Source organism: Centroberyx affinis, unplaced genomic scaffold, assembly GCF_046629955.1.
Source record: "Centroberyx affinis isolate AG114_WGS23_722 - 3 ecotype Tasmania unplaced genomic scaffold, CSIRO-AGI_Caff_v1 ptg000347l_1, whole genome shotgun sequence".
NCBI lineage: Eukaryota > Metazoa > Chordata > Actinopteri > Beryciformes > Berycidae > Centroberyx > Centroberyx affinis.
Window position 1 is genome coordinate 41,149 of NW_027279019.1, and position 18,184 is coordinate 59,332.

The 18,184-nt window shown below is 41.3% G+C and overlaps 1 protein-coding gene across 7 annotated transcripts in view; it reads left to right on the forward strand.

The window, feature by feature from the left end:
• The first annotated feature begins 8,064 nt into the window (after nucleotides 1-8,064).
• Nucleotides 8,065-18,184, forward strand: part of tjp1b (tight junction protein 1b) — a 32,598-nt gene continuing 22,478 nt past the window's right edge. For 5 of the 7 annotated variants that reach the window (XM_071515358.1, XM_071515363.1, XM_071515364.1 and 2 more), the window contains exon 1: nucleotides 8,621-8,716. In XM_071515358.1, coding sequence (XP_071371459.1) covers nucleotides 8,687-8,716 — 30 coding nt within the window. In that variant the 5' untranslated portion in view covers nucleotides 8,621-8,686. Of the gene's footprint in view, nucleotides 8,207-8,620; nucleotides 8,717-18,184 lie in introns of those variants that run through there. The other 2 variants (XM_071515361.1, XM_071515362.1) reach the window with 2 other exon arrangements.

An 18,184-nucleotide genomic window follows, 5' to 3' on the forward strand; every position in this document is an offset into this window, starting at 1 on the left:
TCCTCTGTTGATTACATGAGAGGAACAAATATTATTTTTATGGAGGCAATTGCTGTAACTAAAACAAGATTCCACAGCCAGCAAATATGGATTTACTTTCTCTAAATTATAATATAACACCATACCCAGTAATGAACATATCTTTGGTGTCAGTCTGAATCATTAATGAATCGTGTTGTTCAATGGAAATTTGTTAGTAGTAATTAATTTCAGCACAGCAGATCCTCCATCCATTGATCAATCTAAATCAAGCGACATGCACAGTGATATATGAAAGCCCCATATTAGTGTCAAATCATATATTGATTTGAATCTCACAAAAATTCACACATCACAACACAATACAGCTTAACATTGATTCATGGTCAAACAAGAGCAACACAACAGTGTGATAAACACAAACACACAAATCAAGGAAGAACTGTTTAATACATACATCATGTCAAAATCCCTGTGCGGCGTGTTTTTAAGAATGAGAGTGTGTGTGTTTGCGTGTGTACAGTATGTGTATATGAGAGTGTGTGTATATCATGCAGCCTGCCGTGTTGCTGGACATGCAGTATGTGTGTTGACGCCCAGGGAGGCACCATATGCTGTTTAGACTCAGGAGCATCCCATCACGGCGGACCCGTGGGTGAACAACCCCAACTCCCTCTTGTGTCTCCCTCTGTCCATTCACGCGTGCTTCATCAGCCAGCGGGGCTGATATCACGCAGATCCACTTCCTCCTGCTTGTTTTCACGTCACCGCGATAAATCCTTCATATAGATTTCCTCCTACAAGGCTCGACACAGCCAGGATAAATAATGTGCAGCTGAAATCCTGCAGAGGGCAGAGTTTTACTACCTAAACATACAGGAGGACAGTGAAACATCCATGTTTGCATAGCTGACGCAGTAGGGAGAGGAGGGGTGGACCGGTTTGAGCTGAATGTTTTCCTTTCACATGTGGCTATAAAAGAGCTCCGGTGTTTGATAAGATATATTTCATCAGCACCTCAGCACACTGGGCGGTGGAGGGGGAGGACGGGTTGTTACTGTGAGATCCTGGGAGTGCAATCGATGGCCATTTTCACATGTGATGTCATGTGGTTGGTGAGGTGTGAGGCATGCAGGCAAACATGCAGTTCACCCTCTCTCTCTCTCTCTCTCTCTCTCTCTCTCTCTCTCTCTCTGTCTCATGCTCACACATATACACACGCATAGCAACCTAACCACGCTCATCAAAGGTATTGTACATGGGGCAGCCTTGCATCGTTGGCTCTGTTACACAACAACTGTATTGATATTTCATGTTTTGTCTTCTTTTTTTTTTATATGTTGCAGTCAAGTCATGAGAAATGTGGTTTGGTTGCCTGGAAGATATGATTAAACATAATGCCTACAGTATGTCTATTCTGAGCCTTGTGTATACTTTTATACTCAAATACTGGCATTTGAGTATAAAAATGCTTACAATAACATAAAATCTCAAATGGAGCAAAAACAGGAGAAATCCAAAAGGAGTAAAAACTGAACAGAATTTGGGGGGAATAACAGATTTAACAGGGCCCTGCAGTTTGCATTTCTGTCTGTCTGTCTCTCTTTATTTCTTTAAACACTCATACACACACACATACACACACACACACACACGCACGCACACACACACAGAAAAAAAAACTAACCACACTCATCTGATGTATTGCACAGGGGGCAACCTTGCACTGTTTGCTCTGTTAAACAATAATTGCGGTTTGATATTTTTTTTTCTATTGTGGATTTATCGATGAGTCAACCCACTGTAGTTGTGATAAACAAAATTAATTTCCAGTTGAATTGAGAAGCTGTGGAGATTTATAGTATTCTCTGGCTTCTTTCCGCAGTGCGGTAAATTACCCCAGGGTGATTTTTCTCCCTGTTTCTTCCTCTCCCTGTTACCCCATCACCTGCCCCCCCCCCCCCCCCAGTCCCCCCGCTCCGGTCCAAAGGGAGCACCTGATCCCACATCATCAGGGCCCCTAATTGCTTTACTCTTGTCCCGACCAAGGTTGCTCTCTTCTGAAATGTCGGGAAAAGACATTCTCAACTCCTTATGAATTCAATCATATGTTTTACAAACCAAATCAAAGGGCTGTTTCAAGGAAAATAAAAAGTAACAGCCACTAATTAATTAATAGGCTACAAACAATAATTCAACCTGTAGTTCATAAGTCAGAGTGTGTGTAAGCCGGTTTCACCCTGATTGCAGGAGTGTCTGTGATGTCAGTGTGTTTGTGAAAAACCTTGTAGGTTTTAGACCAGTGAGTCTCGCTGGGCTTCCATGAGAAGAGTCTCAGAGTCTTTATGGCTAATTAACATGGCTAATTAATCTGCCGTTGCCATTTCCAGCTGTCTGAGAAATCACAATTGGATTGATCAGGATCCTGCTGGTTTAAAAGCTTTTATTCCCCCAAGGAATTCAGCTTCATTGTTAGCACTGCAATCTATGATCTGGGCATGTGTTCAAAAGCAAAATAATTCAACACACCATTTTGCTGCTAAAGATCCCTCTCTCTCTCCCCAGTTCTCTCTCTCTCTTTCTCTTTCTCTCTCTTTCTCTCTCTCTCTCTCTCTCACTCTCATACAGGCAGCTCGGTATCATCCACATTAACTGATTGGAATTGTTAATCTTTATTAGCATTTGTGCTCTCCCCCTGGGATAAACATACTTAGGTGATTGCTTCTTTGCTAAACACGGTAACTGTTAAGAACCTACTATACATGATGCTATCCTGTGAGGATTTGCATGTCGGTGACCTGCACTGCTGTGTCTGTTGTCACATGATCTGGTGGCTGGAGATGGTGAGGTCATTTCATGTCATCTGATATGTCTGAGCTCTTGGCTCTGGGTGGGAAAAAATGAGACAGAGATTATAGATTCAACTGGGGAATCTTGAAAAATGTGGATTTCATCTCTGCACATGGATTCTGATTTAGCTTTGCAGTTATGAATGGCTAAATCCAGATTTGTGCTATGTGAATCACAACCCATACGTTCACAGTGTCAGATGCAGTCTGTCTCTTTTTTGCTGCCTGTAGCTCATCAACATTAGTTCAGATATCTGCCTCTAAAGCAGAAATTGATTAGAAAAATCTATGTAGTATTCACAGGATGAAAATAGTCTTGTTTATTTGTATAGCCCCTTATCACAAGCATGTCTCAAAGGGCTTTACATAGCATCATATACAGTATATGTCATATACATACTACATCATATATACATCTACACACATCATATAGGTTACATACTTCATATACATACTACACATCATTTTACTAGATTATATACATTATATATGATACTACACAAACACAGCATGTCTTTGGACTGTGGGAGGAAACCCACACAAACAAGGGGAGAACATGCAAACTCCACACAGAAAGGACCGGGGTAGAGATTCGAACCCATGATCTTCTTGCTGTGAGGCAACAGTACTAACCACTGAGCCATCGTGCTGAAAATGCTTTGACAAACTGCATTAATGCACATGAAAGCAAACACATTTCATTTTCAAAAATATACTGTACACACAGTCTGTCAGTGCAGACAAATATTGAGAGTGAAAAGGTTTGCATGTGGTGAAACCCATACTCGTGACACTAGATTTAGATTGCTTTGTTTCTGTGCTGCATTTCCGTTGCAATCAATACAACAGCAAAATTGTCAAACATGTATCTCTTGGATAGTATTGGTGTAAGCTAACACCAGCCGCAAGCTGTTAGAAACACAAAACCTTGTCCTTGGTAATGAGAATACTATTGCGAAGAAAAAAATATAAACTTTATCATTCCATTTGAGCTACAGATAAACCAGGAGGAACAAAATTAGTTCTCTGCAAAATCAATTGCTTAATTGCTTTACAGTTGGCCCCCATATAAAAGCTGACAACACAAAAGCCTAAGGAGCAAAGCCTGCTGCATCGATAATCGTGAAAGTTGAAATCTGAAATCTAATGCAGAAAGTGCATGTTTCGCATCTGAATGGAATACTCTAAATCAATGAGGCAATATCTGCGCTCATCAATCCACATGCATCAAAATATTTGCTCCTTTGTGAGACAGGTGGCACTAAAACAATGTTAGATCGCAATCACACACTGTCAGATGAGCTGGGGAGAGATAACCAGGCTGCAGCCTGACTGCATCTCCTGCATGCTTCAGCTGCATTTTCCTTTATCTGCAGCCCTGTTTCACAGAGGTCACACTTCATTCTTCTATAAAGCACGTTTTCGATGAGGTGTTTTTTTTCTGCTGACTTCACCAGGCGGCTCATGCTTGCTACCTCACAGAACCTTTTCTCTCTTTCCAGCTCTGAATGTGCTAAAGAAGCACCGCATACCCGTGTGGCGTTGTGTAAAGCGTGCGTGTGTCGAGAACTGATGGGTTAGGTGTCAAAAAAAGTCAGGGGTGCTGGGCTCTCATGCCAGAGGTCATGGATACAGGATACTGACAGAGCACAGAGATCATAGAAATATATTAAAGCTGCTTCATTATGGGATTACATTGATGTACTCCGGTTTGTCAAAGCAAAGACTAGATAGCAACATAAGAAGCAGAGAGTCTCCTGTATCATCTTGCAGCCTTGACCAAGCGGTGTTAAATTATAGCATGTCTTAGACAAATGCTTTTATTTATTTTCCTCTGCTGCAGTGCTATGTTTAATGTCTGTCGTGTCATACGATAGCTGCACTCATAAAAGCTCATGGATAGCCACACCGACCTTTGCTTAGTAGGCTGTTTTCCTGACCTGTACAGTTGGGAGGTGACTCGCTCCCCGTCAGGGGCAGCGCACTCTAAAAGGCAACCTGCTGTGAATTTCTAATTTGCTTTTCCACTCGTGTGATTTGGTCCTGCAGTCATATTCTGGTTTTGGATCCTGTCTCTGTGCCTAAATGTGCTGATGGGAGAGAGGGGGCTGCATAATTCTGTTGCACGGCATGTGAAACTCCCTCTGTGCTGTTAGAGCTAGTGATGCAAACACTGTCACAGCGTTAACAGAGGGTATTTCAAGGGCTTCCACAGAGAACATTAAGCAGCATAAGCTCACATCAAAGCCAATCCAATAACGCACAGATCTTAAAAAGTTTACATTCGTGTATTTCCAGGGAAAGGCTTTTGATAGCTTATATTTTTCTGATTCAAGCCTTTAGTCACTTAATACTGTACTGCTTGATGACAATTCATTGCCATCGTCCAACCATCACTCATGCTAAATGACATATTGTCCTGACATATTGCCTAAGCTCTGCCCATTATCATTATTGGACACTGTCACCAAGACACAACTGTAACAGAGGTGTAACAGAGGTGCAGGTCACAGATACACAGTAGCTGAATTCTTCACCTTGTACTTTAGCTTGTCACTTTTTACCGTGATTTGTGTAGTTTTCTTTGCTTAACATCTACAAGATGTCCTGCTGTTCATCATATTTTGTTTTTCCACAGGATGTCTATGACTGCCCTTGTTTATCTAATTCTTATGACCTTGGCCAACTCACATTCTTCCATTCAAGATGCCCCCACCCCCCTCCTTCTGATCCTCCAATGGAATCTGCGGCAAGTCTCCTTACGTCAGCAACATTGCAGGACCTCTGTGCTCCTCCAGCATTATATTCAGCCCCTATCTTCTCCTGCGCTCATTAGTGCAAGAGGTAGAGGTGACAAGAACGGTCACAAAGTGACAAAATGCACAACAGAAGGTGCTGCATAGAATTAGCCACTTCTAGAAACCAGCACAGAAACTACAGTGCATGGAATAGAGTCTTAAGAGTGCGGTTTGGTGCAGTGCACAATTTACATTCTACTGTATATTGATTACATCTGTATACCCCATGGGAAGGAGTATTGAGCATCGTGACTGTAGGGTGGATTTTAGTTCTATCCCCTGCATTTTAAATGGCTTTATATCTGCAGAATGTCATTACTGTTTATGTAGCCTACCTTAGCCTTAACCAGATAGGTTTTATATTTACTAGGGTTCTGTCCAAATAGATTTCCTTAATCTGTTTCTTGCGTTCAACAATATAACATTAATGCAAACAATCTTCCAAATTAAGGGCCTCTCCTGCTTTTCCCCCAAAGCAGGTTTTGTAGAAAGTTAACATTTTGAAATAAATTGCAGGTTTTGCTGATTATACACCACTGCCAACAAGGGGACAGTATAGTGAGCAATATCTGTCAAAGAAGCTCAAGTACGAACACACACACACACACGCACGCAAAGAGATATGAGGGATAACCCATCTTGGCCTTGTCCAATCCTTTTGGTTCAAAGAATGCCTTATCACTCAAACCACTCGCTGTCTATCAAACCAAACCTTAAAGTTAGGCCTGCTGAATGTGAGAAAGTATTTTCATAATTTGTAACAGAATACGTTGTCACATGAACAATATGCAACTGGATGTAAAATTCTGATGATAGAAGTGTAAACAACAAGATCCTCTTGGATCTTGTTGGTGAATGTAATACATTTTTTAAATGCCCTATTTTTTAATGCTTTGTAAATAAATGATTGAAAGTTAGCTTGGCAAGTGAAGGGTCTTAATTACTGAAGCACAGCCTCAACACTAAATAATCCACAGACAAAAACAGGTGCTGCTCAGCACTGGGTCTAAATGTATTGTGCTAATAGTCTAGGTTATATTTACAGCACTGAATAAAGCTAAAAATATATTCTGGAGAACACTTCCAAATTACTCCCTGTTTTTACTTCAATAGAGGCATATGTGAGAAATCTAGCAGCACTATGGACTCTCACTACAAACTGAATCGCTCACTCATCATTACACCCATTTATTAGCTCTCTATTTGATCAGGGTGCTTGTTAAAAGCACAGAGAAGATAAAATGTAACTGGTTAGGTCACTTGCAGCAAAGCTGACAATGCTTTGTCTGCACAATAGCCTATTACTGCAGTCTACCTGCAGATAGCCTGTAGTACGGGCTTATGCTACAGGGAGATGAGGATCACTTGGAAAAAAAACCCGTCTATTTTTGGTAGCCGACACCAAGATCAAAATAGGGATGCTTACTTTCTTATATATTTTTCTCAGTGGCATTTTTCTTCATATTGTTTTATTATCTTTTGCTACATTACCAGTTTATCCCCACTAGTAAACTGTTAATTATTATGGATATACAGGCCCAGTTTAAACGTTTTAGGCCTATCTAAAGTCATAGTGTATCCTTTTTTAAATTATTTTAGCTTCTTTTCGGTTCTTTTCGTTCGTTCGATCAGTCAATCAGCATAGAAGTAGAAGATGTTTTTGTATACACAGGTTACAGATAGATTTAATGAAAAAGAGTCCACTTGACTGCTAAAGTATAGCCAATTAAACCATAACATCTATCTGTTAAAAAAAAAAAAAGGAATCGGGTCTACATTCATTTTATTCATAATATAGTGTCAAAATGACATGATTCCTGTTATCATTAATCCATGTATTTGAAATAGGCCTATAGATAGGTCAAAATTAATGAATAGCCTACCCTAAGGAAAAATATCTGTTATCCTCTTCCTATAATATTCCTATAGGGATTAAGGGGGGATCCTATAGGGGTAAGTATTCCATAGTGAGTTTACAGTGACCTTATAGTACTTTGTGGTATTTTTATCTGCAATGGCATGACTATAATATTCCTATTAGGACTTGACCTTTTGCTGTAATATTTTTACAATATCCTTCTAGAATGTATTAGGATTAGTATTAGTTCTAAGGTGCTCTCATTAATCAGTGCAATTGAAATAGGTAATAGTCGGATCCATTAATCCACCGTAAGACCTAATGTGTTCACTGGGCATGATAAAGCTTTATCGGTGTATTTTCACTGTCGAATCGACGACCGCTTGCTCTCACAGCGGAATGGCGCTTGATGCTGGGTAGTGCTGCTGCTGCTGCTGCTGCTGCGGCTGCTGTGGACTGCCCACCGCCTCTCCGCCTCTCCGCTCCCCCCGCGGACAAAACCAAATGGTTCGGTCCAAGCGAACCTGTCACTGTCACCGCGGCTGTGAAGGAAACCGAAGTGAACGAGCAGAGGGGGGGAAGGCATCCACTGCCTGCTATTGCAGTGCGGCTGCTTTGGAGCCACACCAGGAAGATCAATTCATTCCTTTTCTATAAGATTTTCAGACATACGCCGTGAGGACCATTGCTTTGCGAAGGTGAATGGGTTTCTTGATTCGTCTGTGAGTATTTGGGAAAGTTTTTTTTTCCCAGCCGAAGAGGCTGACTTGTTGTGTGTCCCTCTGCGGGTACAAGCGAGCGCTAACAGTGCAGGGGCAAGCCAAGCCGAGGTAGCTAACGTTACCTCAGTGCTAGCAAGCTGAATTTATGCGCTATGCTAACGGGTTAAGGCTAGCTGTCTAGCTAGAGTAAGCTTACAGGCTAACGTTGTCATGTTATTTGCTGAATGAAAACATTTTAACGACGTTCGCTGCATTCATTTTAGAGGAGTTTGTAAAAGCCGTTAAATAAAATCATGAAATGCCTTGCAATGAAGCTGTCACTGGGTAGACGGGTCGTTCCACGTCAAGTGCGCGCTGCCAGGTAGCTAGGAAGAGCTAGCGTTAGCTTCTGGAACAAAATGTCGGCCAGCCAGGGTTGATTTGACCAAGAGGGTATCGGTAGCAGAAAGGGGGCATGAGATTATTAAGTGGTCAGACTGCATGAGCCAAGCAGGGAGTGGTAACCATAAGGTCAGTTACTAGAATTATGTTATCAGTTTTCTAAATTAAATGGAAGGTCATACCGTGTCTCTCCTTGTTTTGATGGGCGGTTAGTAAAGCTATCCAGCTAGGTAGCAGTTAGCTAACATTAGCTGGTTAGCCAACAGTAGTCTGGTGGCAGTGAAGTACCTGCCTATCCGATGCCTATCTAGTTGGCCAGCTGTCCTTGCGCACTGTCATGTCAGCTGGGTGTGTGGGCTTGCCTGTCCACTACAGTGTTTGGTTTAGTTAATCTGAGCTAGCTAGCTATATTGGTAGCTCGTTTCCATACCAACGGATGGACAGCTAACATGAGTCGTCACCTGTTGAATATTGATAGACAGCATCGCGTGTGGATGCTTATCGTTTGTTTAGTCAATGCGTGTCTAGTTGTGCTTGCATTAGCTGTAAACTACAGTATACAGAGAGATGACGTTATCTTGTTGGGACATGGCACGCTGTCCGCTCTGATAGCTGATAGCTTGTCTGTATGCTGACATGGATTGATGGAGTTAGTTTTGTCATAGAAGTCTCTAGTTCTGTTTTTTATAATGGTTAATAGGTTTGGGAATTTCACGGTAGCTCATTATCACCATACAATTATATATATATATATATATATATATATATATTATATAAGTATCATAATTGGTCAGGAATTCAGAATAAAATGAGTAAACATTTGAAAGACTATTTTATAGCAAATGTTGTGTTTCATTGTTCTTAGGTATTGCCGTTGTGGAACAATTAAAACATGTCATCACTGACCTCAAGATAGTAATATAAAGGTTTTAAATGGCAACAGATTAGTCAAATGAAGGGGGCAGAGCAGAGAGGATTTTGTATCAGCCAAGAGATGTTTCAGCGCACATCTCAATTGCCAGCTTTTGGAGGAATTCAGATTGCAGTGGTGTGCAAGGAGTGCTGCTGGCAAGCTTGTTGCCTCAGTAGAACAGCTCAAGGGCAGCCATATATGTTGACCTGTAAATCATGTCGCCCTAAGCTGTCATGGGAACAACGGTCATCTGAATCGTGGTGATTTTGGAAGGATGAATGATTCTGATATTTTGCCTACCCAAGTATATATTTGGAGAAACTGTGTGGAGCAAAGAGCTAATTCAGCTGCAGGTTATGGCAGACTTAGACGACAACAGGCTTACTAATAGACTTACATTTAATGCAAGGTTCAGTCTGGAGAAAGAAAGCTTTCTGCATTTTTCTAAAACTCAGAGATTTCATGCTGTCCAGGTTGGTTCAAGAGTGTGCCATTGGCATGCAGATGAACTTCCAACCAAATGGGCTATGGTATTGATATCAAAGGGGCCAAGGATGATGCCTTGGGGTACTCCTTTGATGGTAGGAATAAACTAATTGTGTTCAACCAGATAGGGAGCTGGAAAACCATGCAGTGGAATGGCGAAGAAGCTTTTTAGTGTTGCCAACAGCGTAGACATGACACTACAAAGCAAGGCCTAAAGAGGGACTAAATTATGGGTTATTCTGCACTATCCTGAATTATCTATGCTTACTTTATTGATTCGTTTATACCATTAGGACCATTGTGAGATATCTGTCCACTGAAGACTTGACTTCAGAGTGAGATGGATTTATTTGTGATCATTTCTGAGACATTTTTTTTTTATCACCCCTCTTGATTCACATTTATTTTTATTTAGGAGGCTTTCCTATTCTGCATTCCAACCCAATGTAATCTCCTCCTCCCTCCTTGTGTCCACTGAAATGCTTCTTTGTTAATGTTCTTTACCATAGCAATACTGGCACAAGATGAATTATATGGCAACTGTTGCTGCAGGAGAGCTAAGCTTTTTTTCCCATGCTGACGTAAAATGCTCACAACTCAACACTAAGTGATCATAGAGTAAAGTTGTCTTTTGTTACTCTTCCCAGCCAAGACTATCCCAGATAAAATTTAATGAAATAGTAAACTGTACTACACCCACTGATAGGCCTAATCACTGACTTTTTGTTGGTAAGACTTTAAATGGTTAGGTTTTCTGTTGTACTAGGTATATAAGTGTTATGCATAAGTGATACACGTCATGGTGGTTGGTGAAGTATCTTCTCTCATCCTTGATACCTTTTGTACTATTTGGATTTTAGGCTCCCTTTTGGAGATGAGGTGAGTTTTTTCCTGTAATGTAGAAGTTGATTGATGGGTGCCTCAGACATTGAAAGGTCATTGCTCTGATGTATGACCAAGCTATGACTCCCCAGCAAACACGCTTATAAAAAAAAAGAAAAGAAATTAAAGTCCATGTCCCCATAGTAGATCTTTCTGTGTTAACAAATGGCACGTTTACATTATGGTTATAGCTCCAGTGACACAGAAGACCGCTCAGCCTTGTATAAATCAAGTCCATCGTAAATCCCTATTTGAAAGAGGTGTGGAATTATCAGGACGAAGAGGGTTGCAACATCTCCAATCAATCACATTTCAGCATGAACCTCCTTTTTCTTATGGTGCAGAAACATCCCTTATCGTTACTGTTTCATTGGTCCCTTTGTCTTCACTTCAATCAGAGAGGGAGAGAAGGCAGGGTGCAGGGAGGCGGCACTGCTTATCAGCACATTCCTGCCCTCTGTGTGCTCTGTGTGGGGCACTGATAACTTCCACTGGGCTGATTGAGTTCAGGAGCTGATTTCCTGGCACATGTGTGTGGGACAGGCTCTCAGGTTCTGGTTATGATCACTGACCCCAGCTACGGAGTCTCAAAAATAGACCCTCTTCACAAATAGCCATGATTCCTGAGTGTGTATTGGAGTTGGGTCTTTTTGTGGAAAATGATCCAGAGAAATCGAAAGTTCAAATCAGATTTTTTTTTCTATGATGTGATTCAGATATTATTTCTTACGCCTTACCAGCAAAAAACACAAAGAATCTGTTCTTTTCAGTTGAGATTTAAACTAAATTCGTCTTTGGTTTCAAATATGATTATATTAAACCGCAACTCGGCTAACCTCAGTTATTAACCCTCTCAAGGAGCACCTAGACCAGACTACACCATATCATTCATAACCCAAAGAGTAGAAGAGGTTGGGACAGATGGTTTAGGGTCTTGGACTTACAGTATTTAAAGCATATTAGCGTAACATGCATGCATTCTTTTATTGTTATGTTGTCATTTTCCTTAGATGGCTTTTACCGATTCAGGTACAGAATCAAAATGCTTTCTGCTCTTCCCTTGCCTGTCAGCGAAGGTCTAGCAGAAGCACCATTGGTCCACCTTTACATCCTGAGGGATGAATACCTAAAAACAAACACAGGAAAGACATAGGCCTATAGCTATATAAAGTATGCTGCAGTTTCATCATACTAAGGAGTCAATAACAAGCCAAAAAAAAAAAACATCGGGGCTCTAATGCTATGTTCAGCCACTGATCAATCAGTCTGTTTCCTCCTTGTCGGAACTTGAAACCCAATCATTACGTATAGGCTCTTAAAAATACAGTGGCGTTGGCAACCTTAGTGGGGTTTTTTTAAGTCATTGATATATAGTTACTGCTGGACTGGAACATGCTTTTCACCTTGACTGTTTCTTTTTAAACACTGAGATTATTGAGAATTGTATTACACATAATTGCTTCTTGTTGTAGGCTATATTCTCAGGGATGTGATTTTTCAGGATTTTGGTAGGCTATATTGGATATAGAATTCCCATTCATTTATGTTGGGAATTATTACTGCTTTTTTTTTTTTTTTTGCCATTTTCTTGCTTTTTGTGTCCCTAAAACATTTCACTTTACATTTTAGGCATTTAGCTGACACTCTTATCCAGAGCGACTTCAAAGTAGATTAAGCTTCAATTCTCAGATCAGCAACATTGCAAGCAACCAGTACTGAGTGCAACAGTCAGAGCCACAATGCTTGGTATTCCTGTGAATATAAAGTGATCATGTGCTAGGAACGTGCTAGGAAAAGAAATACAATTTGGAGCTAAGGAGAGAAATAGGCCTGGAATTTATTTACCTCTGCATTCTGTAGTCATGGATTGAATATCGAAGAGGAGGAGGACTTGTAAGTAGCTGAACTACTGGAATCCAAGATGAGTTGTAGTGATTAGCGCCCCATGTTCTCTACATGCCTCTTTCGGTTGATGTGGAGATGATTTATTTCGAGTCCGGTAAGCAGAAGGCAGTGGAGAGAGGAAAGTATGTATGGAATCTGTCACCACTCTTAGGCGCTGCCATCAGGGATGTAAATTTAACCCGTCCCCTTGCCAGCGGTGAGAGGATTTCATGTCGGGCTAGTCCAACTTGATAATTATCTTGACTGGAAAGCGGGATGTCATGAACCCTTGGCTTTGGTTTGGTGTTAAGCCCATGCACTACAATGCCGATAAACATTGGCTAATTATTCGTATGAATGAACAGCATTTGTATATTGAATTCTGTTTAGGCTGGAGTGCTTATTTCACAGTATCACAAAGTGGCAAACCTGGGCTTATATGTTTTTGAGTTTTCGTTTTTCTACTTTCTACCTCTACGTTTATCATATTATATTTTGTGTATTTGTTTATAGATTGTATATTCTTTTCAATTAAAAGTATTTCCTCTTTCACAGCCACAAACACATCTGTGATAACATTGTGTAGATCCATACTCAAATTGGTCGCTCTTAAATTTTGTCTATACCAAAGCGGCCTGTTTTATTCAGAAGGTAGTCACTGTGTGTTACATACAGGCTCCTTACATCCACTGTTTTATCTTCAGTGCGGCAAGGTGGGCTCTGCAGCTGATACACACACTCACGGGGTAAAATTTGGGTGAGAGCCTGGCTATACTCAGAACCTCTTTCACAGTATCAGAACAGTTAGCTTACTTTCTGTAGGTGTTAGCCCAGTAATAGTTAGAAGCGCCATAATTAGTCTAGTCCATAAAAGGTTGTTTAAGGGAAAGACGCAACAAGAGATTTACCTTCTCTACACTAACTATACCAGAGCATGGGGCATTTTAGCCTTTATTTGACTTTGTCTATAATGAAGTGAGATGGGAAAGATTGGGGGGGGGGGGGGGGGGGGTGACATGTGACAAAGGTCCCAGGCCGACCCAGGACGGCCCAAAACTCTTCATTGTAGGGAACAGGGAATGCTTCAGTGCGTGGGGTTGAGTAAATGTATGCGCTAATGGTTTGTTCTTATAGGTTAAACTAAGCTACCACAGGCCTATGCAGGTAGCCTAAGGGTGAATTCTTATTTTTGCACAATGAAATGTTGCTACACTAGTCTGTGTAATACAGAAGAACAGTGCTGTAGTCTCTTGGTGACTAGTGCCCAAAGTCTTATATTAAATATTATACAAGTCAGGCATGCCTCCTTGTTTTCCTCTCTGTGTACCTCCGCCTTTGAGATGTCCCAGTCCAGGGCTGTTGATTTTGGCCTTGATTTCATCTGCCTTGTTTTTGCAACCTGTTAATTTTAGGAAATGTTTGTGAGTGATGCGGTTCACTGACAGTTATGTTTGTGTTTATCATTTTTCAACTCATAAGTTCCAATATAAATACAAATACACAATAGGGTATAATGTCATGCTTTCTTTGTGGTTAGCTGTCAGTTCTGTGGTCAGTAATCTTCTATGCCATGTAATTGTGATCTGGATCCTAATTTATGCATGTAATGCAGCACACCTGGGGAGGAGGGGCGTGATCGTAATGTCCCACATGCAGAGAGAATTGATGGATTCTGCTCTGGTTCACCACGGCACCTTAAGGGTTAAGTCCGATACAGCAGTTTACACTGCGGATGGATGTTCGCTAGTACAGAGGAGTCCCATGCTGTAGCGGAACTGCAGATCCCACACAGATCGCTGCCAAGCCAGAGGGGATTTGCTTCGATCCCGTGAGCATGTAGGGGGAGAGAGAGGGAGGGAGGGAGAAATTGTGAGAAAGATGTTAGGAGAGGACACAGACCCATGTGGGGCAGAGGAGCCGTTATGGTGTAGCTTTGAACTAGCTTTTCTCTGACTGCGGGGTGTGTTTCATAACCCCTCACCTGTGGTTGTAGTTTCAGTTGTTTCAGAGCGAGAAAAAAAAGAAAGGAAAGGAAGGGAAGGCGGGGGCAAGTCCCTCCCAGCCCTAATTGGTGCGGTCATGCACTGAGGCTGCTGATGTGCATTTGCAGGAATCTCCTGCTGGATTTACTGAGGAGTAGCTGGAGGTGGGAGAGAGGCTTTTTGTCTGTGTCCTCTGTGATGACCAGGATGAACTGATGTAAGTACCTTTGACTCCCCTATTTAAGCTCCCACGCATCCAGACCCAGTTCTCTCTGAATACTTATGCAACAGAGCAAAGAGATGAAGGGAATGTGGCGGAAGTCTGTCCCACTGTAGCCTATTATAGTGTTTGTGTGTGTCTTTCATGGCTGGTAATGGTTGGTGATTAAGTTTTATGTCAGAGTTAATAGGTTTCATCTCTTGACCTTCTTATCAGTTGTGCATTGCTGCATCTCTCTCTCCCCCCTCCATTAGAGATCCGCAGTATAGTGTAACCATATTGTATGTGCAGAATGTCACTTGCCTCTCAGGGGACCCCCTCTCTGGTGCCACAGCATGGGCCCTCATCAGCATTTGAATATGTTTTCTGAGGCAGGGGAGTTTTAGCAGTTGTCAGCAATCCCCAGCGCATCGTTTTCAATTTCTGAAGTGATCAATCATCTTATTCTGCTTGTTTTCTGCTTCACTGCCAGCAACCAAGGTGGAGTGTGATCCTGCTGTTGTTTTCTGCCTTTGGCCGCAGTGCAACTTACACAATGTTCTGAAAGTACACTTGTTTGGACTGAACAATTTATTCAGTGGTTTGGCATGCTAGTCTTTGTGTCAGTGTCATCCCTGGTTTGTTTTAACAGTGATCCCGAGATCCAGATTTCTTAGAACGTCTCCATGCCAGAACCCAAATAAGAGATTTGGTCTGTTTTACTGCCTAAGACCCAGGCTCATTTAGCTTTATTGCTGCTCTTGTCATGTGTGACCCACCTGTAGTTGTAGTGTGGAAACTCATTTTGGGTCCCAAATAAGGATGCACTGAACTAAGGATAGTGTGTTATCTTGAGCTGATACCAGACTAAAATAGAGTAGTGGTGAATGTCCCCCTTCACTAAAATCCAATATCACTTGGTGACTTAATTTTCTGCCTTTTTCACACAAAGAACAGTTGGATCTCCTTAATAGAGAAAATGTATTTTTGTCTAATTACTCCAAAGTAATGGTCCAAGTCTGTATTGTTTAGGGAAAGTAATTGATCAAGTCACTGTTCTGTGTTGGCCAAAGCTTAAAATGTACTACTCTACCATGTACTACTAATGTACTACTGTAATTGGTATTGATAAATTTGTGTTGGTGCTTCAGCAATCCTAACCCATATCTAAGAAACTGTGCTCTAAATTATAGCTATAAATTTAATCTGTCATTTGGCAGCACTAATATGTGACAGTCTATCCCAGCATGAACTTCAAGGAAACAGCTAAAGTGAGAACATCCTCTGTTGGAAACATTGTTTGAATAGCCACATTTTCACGACTCTGACTCTGGCTCTGGAAAGGATCCGTGAGAAATTTCGACCTCCCTTTGTTTTCCTCAGACCAGAAGAATCCAACAAAAGGGCACTAGAGATGGAGAGTCAATTTATTTTCTTTGGTGTATTGCATCATTTGTTTCAGTAGTTTCATGGCATTTAATACAACAGGAGGTTATTAAGCGTTCTCCAGTGCTCATACTGCAAGTTTCCCTTAAATCACTCTGTTGCAGCATCACAACGGCAGAATTAATGAGAGCTATTTTTAGCTACTCTGTCCCACAGCGGTCAAAATTGAATAAGGTTCTGCCTCACCCCTAAACCATACTACAGCATATAATCTATTCTCTTAATCAGAGAATTAAACACCCGCCAAATTGCCTCAGTTCCCTATTAAGTAGAAATATTATTTTTTCTGCCAAATAGCAAGTCAGTGAGCCTTAACTCCTTAATTTTAATGATATTACAAAGAGAATATAAAATTAAACACCATGTTTTTTCCCCTCTTCAGGGGTGATGTTAGGTGAGTGTTGTGAAGACTCATTGTTTATTAAGGATTTTTGTCTCCCAGGCAAGATGGAGATACTGTTATTATTTTTGTTCACATTGTATGAAATTCACATTTTCAGGGGGATTGGGGTTTGCTATCTTCTGTTTTTGTGATATTGCAGTAAAGAGACAAGGAAGCGACGTGGGAGGCAGAGATGTGAAGCATGACCTAAACCCATGGATCAGCTCCTTCCAGTATTTCACCTGCCAAATTGATTTTTAGAATTGAAAAGAACTTCCAAAAGACTGGTAACCTGCCAAAGTGGCTGGTAGACAAACTTGCCAACAACAGCCAAAATATACTAGTATCCCATTGTATTTGCTTCAGACTGGACCAACAGGCCACACAAATATTTGTGTCTGGAGACGTTCCATTTTTTGTTTCACTGGCTTACCTCTAGCTCTAAATTCCTGACTCAAATACATGTGACCCCTAGCCTCGGCCAAATTTTTTGTCAGAAATTAACAGCTTGAAAGACTATTGGTAGGCAGAGGAACAGATAAACCACAATGGGCCTATAGTTTTTCCAAAGAATGTTTTGTTTCCTGTTTGTGTATTGAGTCAACACAGTCCATTTTGACCACAGCTTTCCTGTCCTCTCAGCTGTGTGATCCATCTGTGTTGTAGTGCTGGCTCCCAAGTTGCCTGGTTGTAATCCCCCAAGCATGACCCAACCAACATGGTGTGCCTCCACAGTACAGTGGCTGCCAGCCCTGGCTCTGGCTTGTGGCATTGAGCTTCTGTTGGCACCGGTTGTTTGTGGCCATAAAGGGCATACACAACAGTGCCACAAAAACTCATCAATTACTGGATGCCGACACTACTGACAACAAACTGTGCACAAGAGCACTGCAGAGTCTTTAGGGCACAGTTCTGATGGCACGCTATTTGTTTTTCTTTCTTTCTCTTACATTTAGTTGTCTGTGGGGATTAGCCTCTCGGGCTCTAGATGAGGCAGTTAGTCTAACCGCTGGCTTGGTTTTGGGACTCTATACTATCAGCACACTTACGTGAATACAGCATGTTTTATTATCTTGCAAAGTGTTGCTCATGTGTCTTTCAGTGAATGCTAGTCACAATACATAGTATTTTTGCGGTGTTTTTAAAGAGGTGATAACATGCTGTTGTCTATTTTTGAAGTGAATGTTAGGTTACAAATTGCAGACTACACTTACGCCTACATGCATCAACAATTAAGTGACACTTAATTACGGCTTTTGTTTCTAAATTAATTCAGTCGTGTGGTTTTTTTTTTTTTTTTTTAACATCACACAGTTGAGAGGAACCTTCAGACACGGCCTGAAAATGTCAGGCCACTTGAACAACACCACACTGTTCCCCCACCGTTACCAGAGCAACAAGCTCTGCAGGAGGAGAAAGCAAA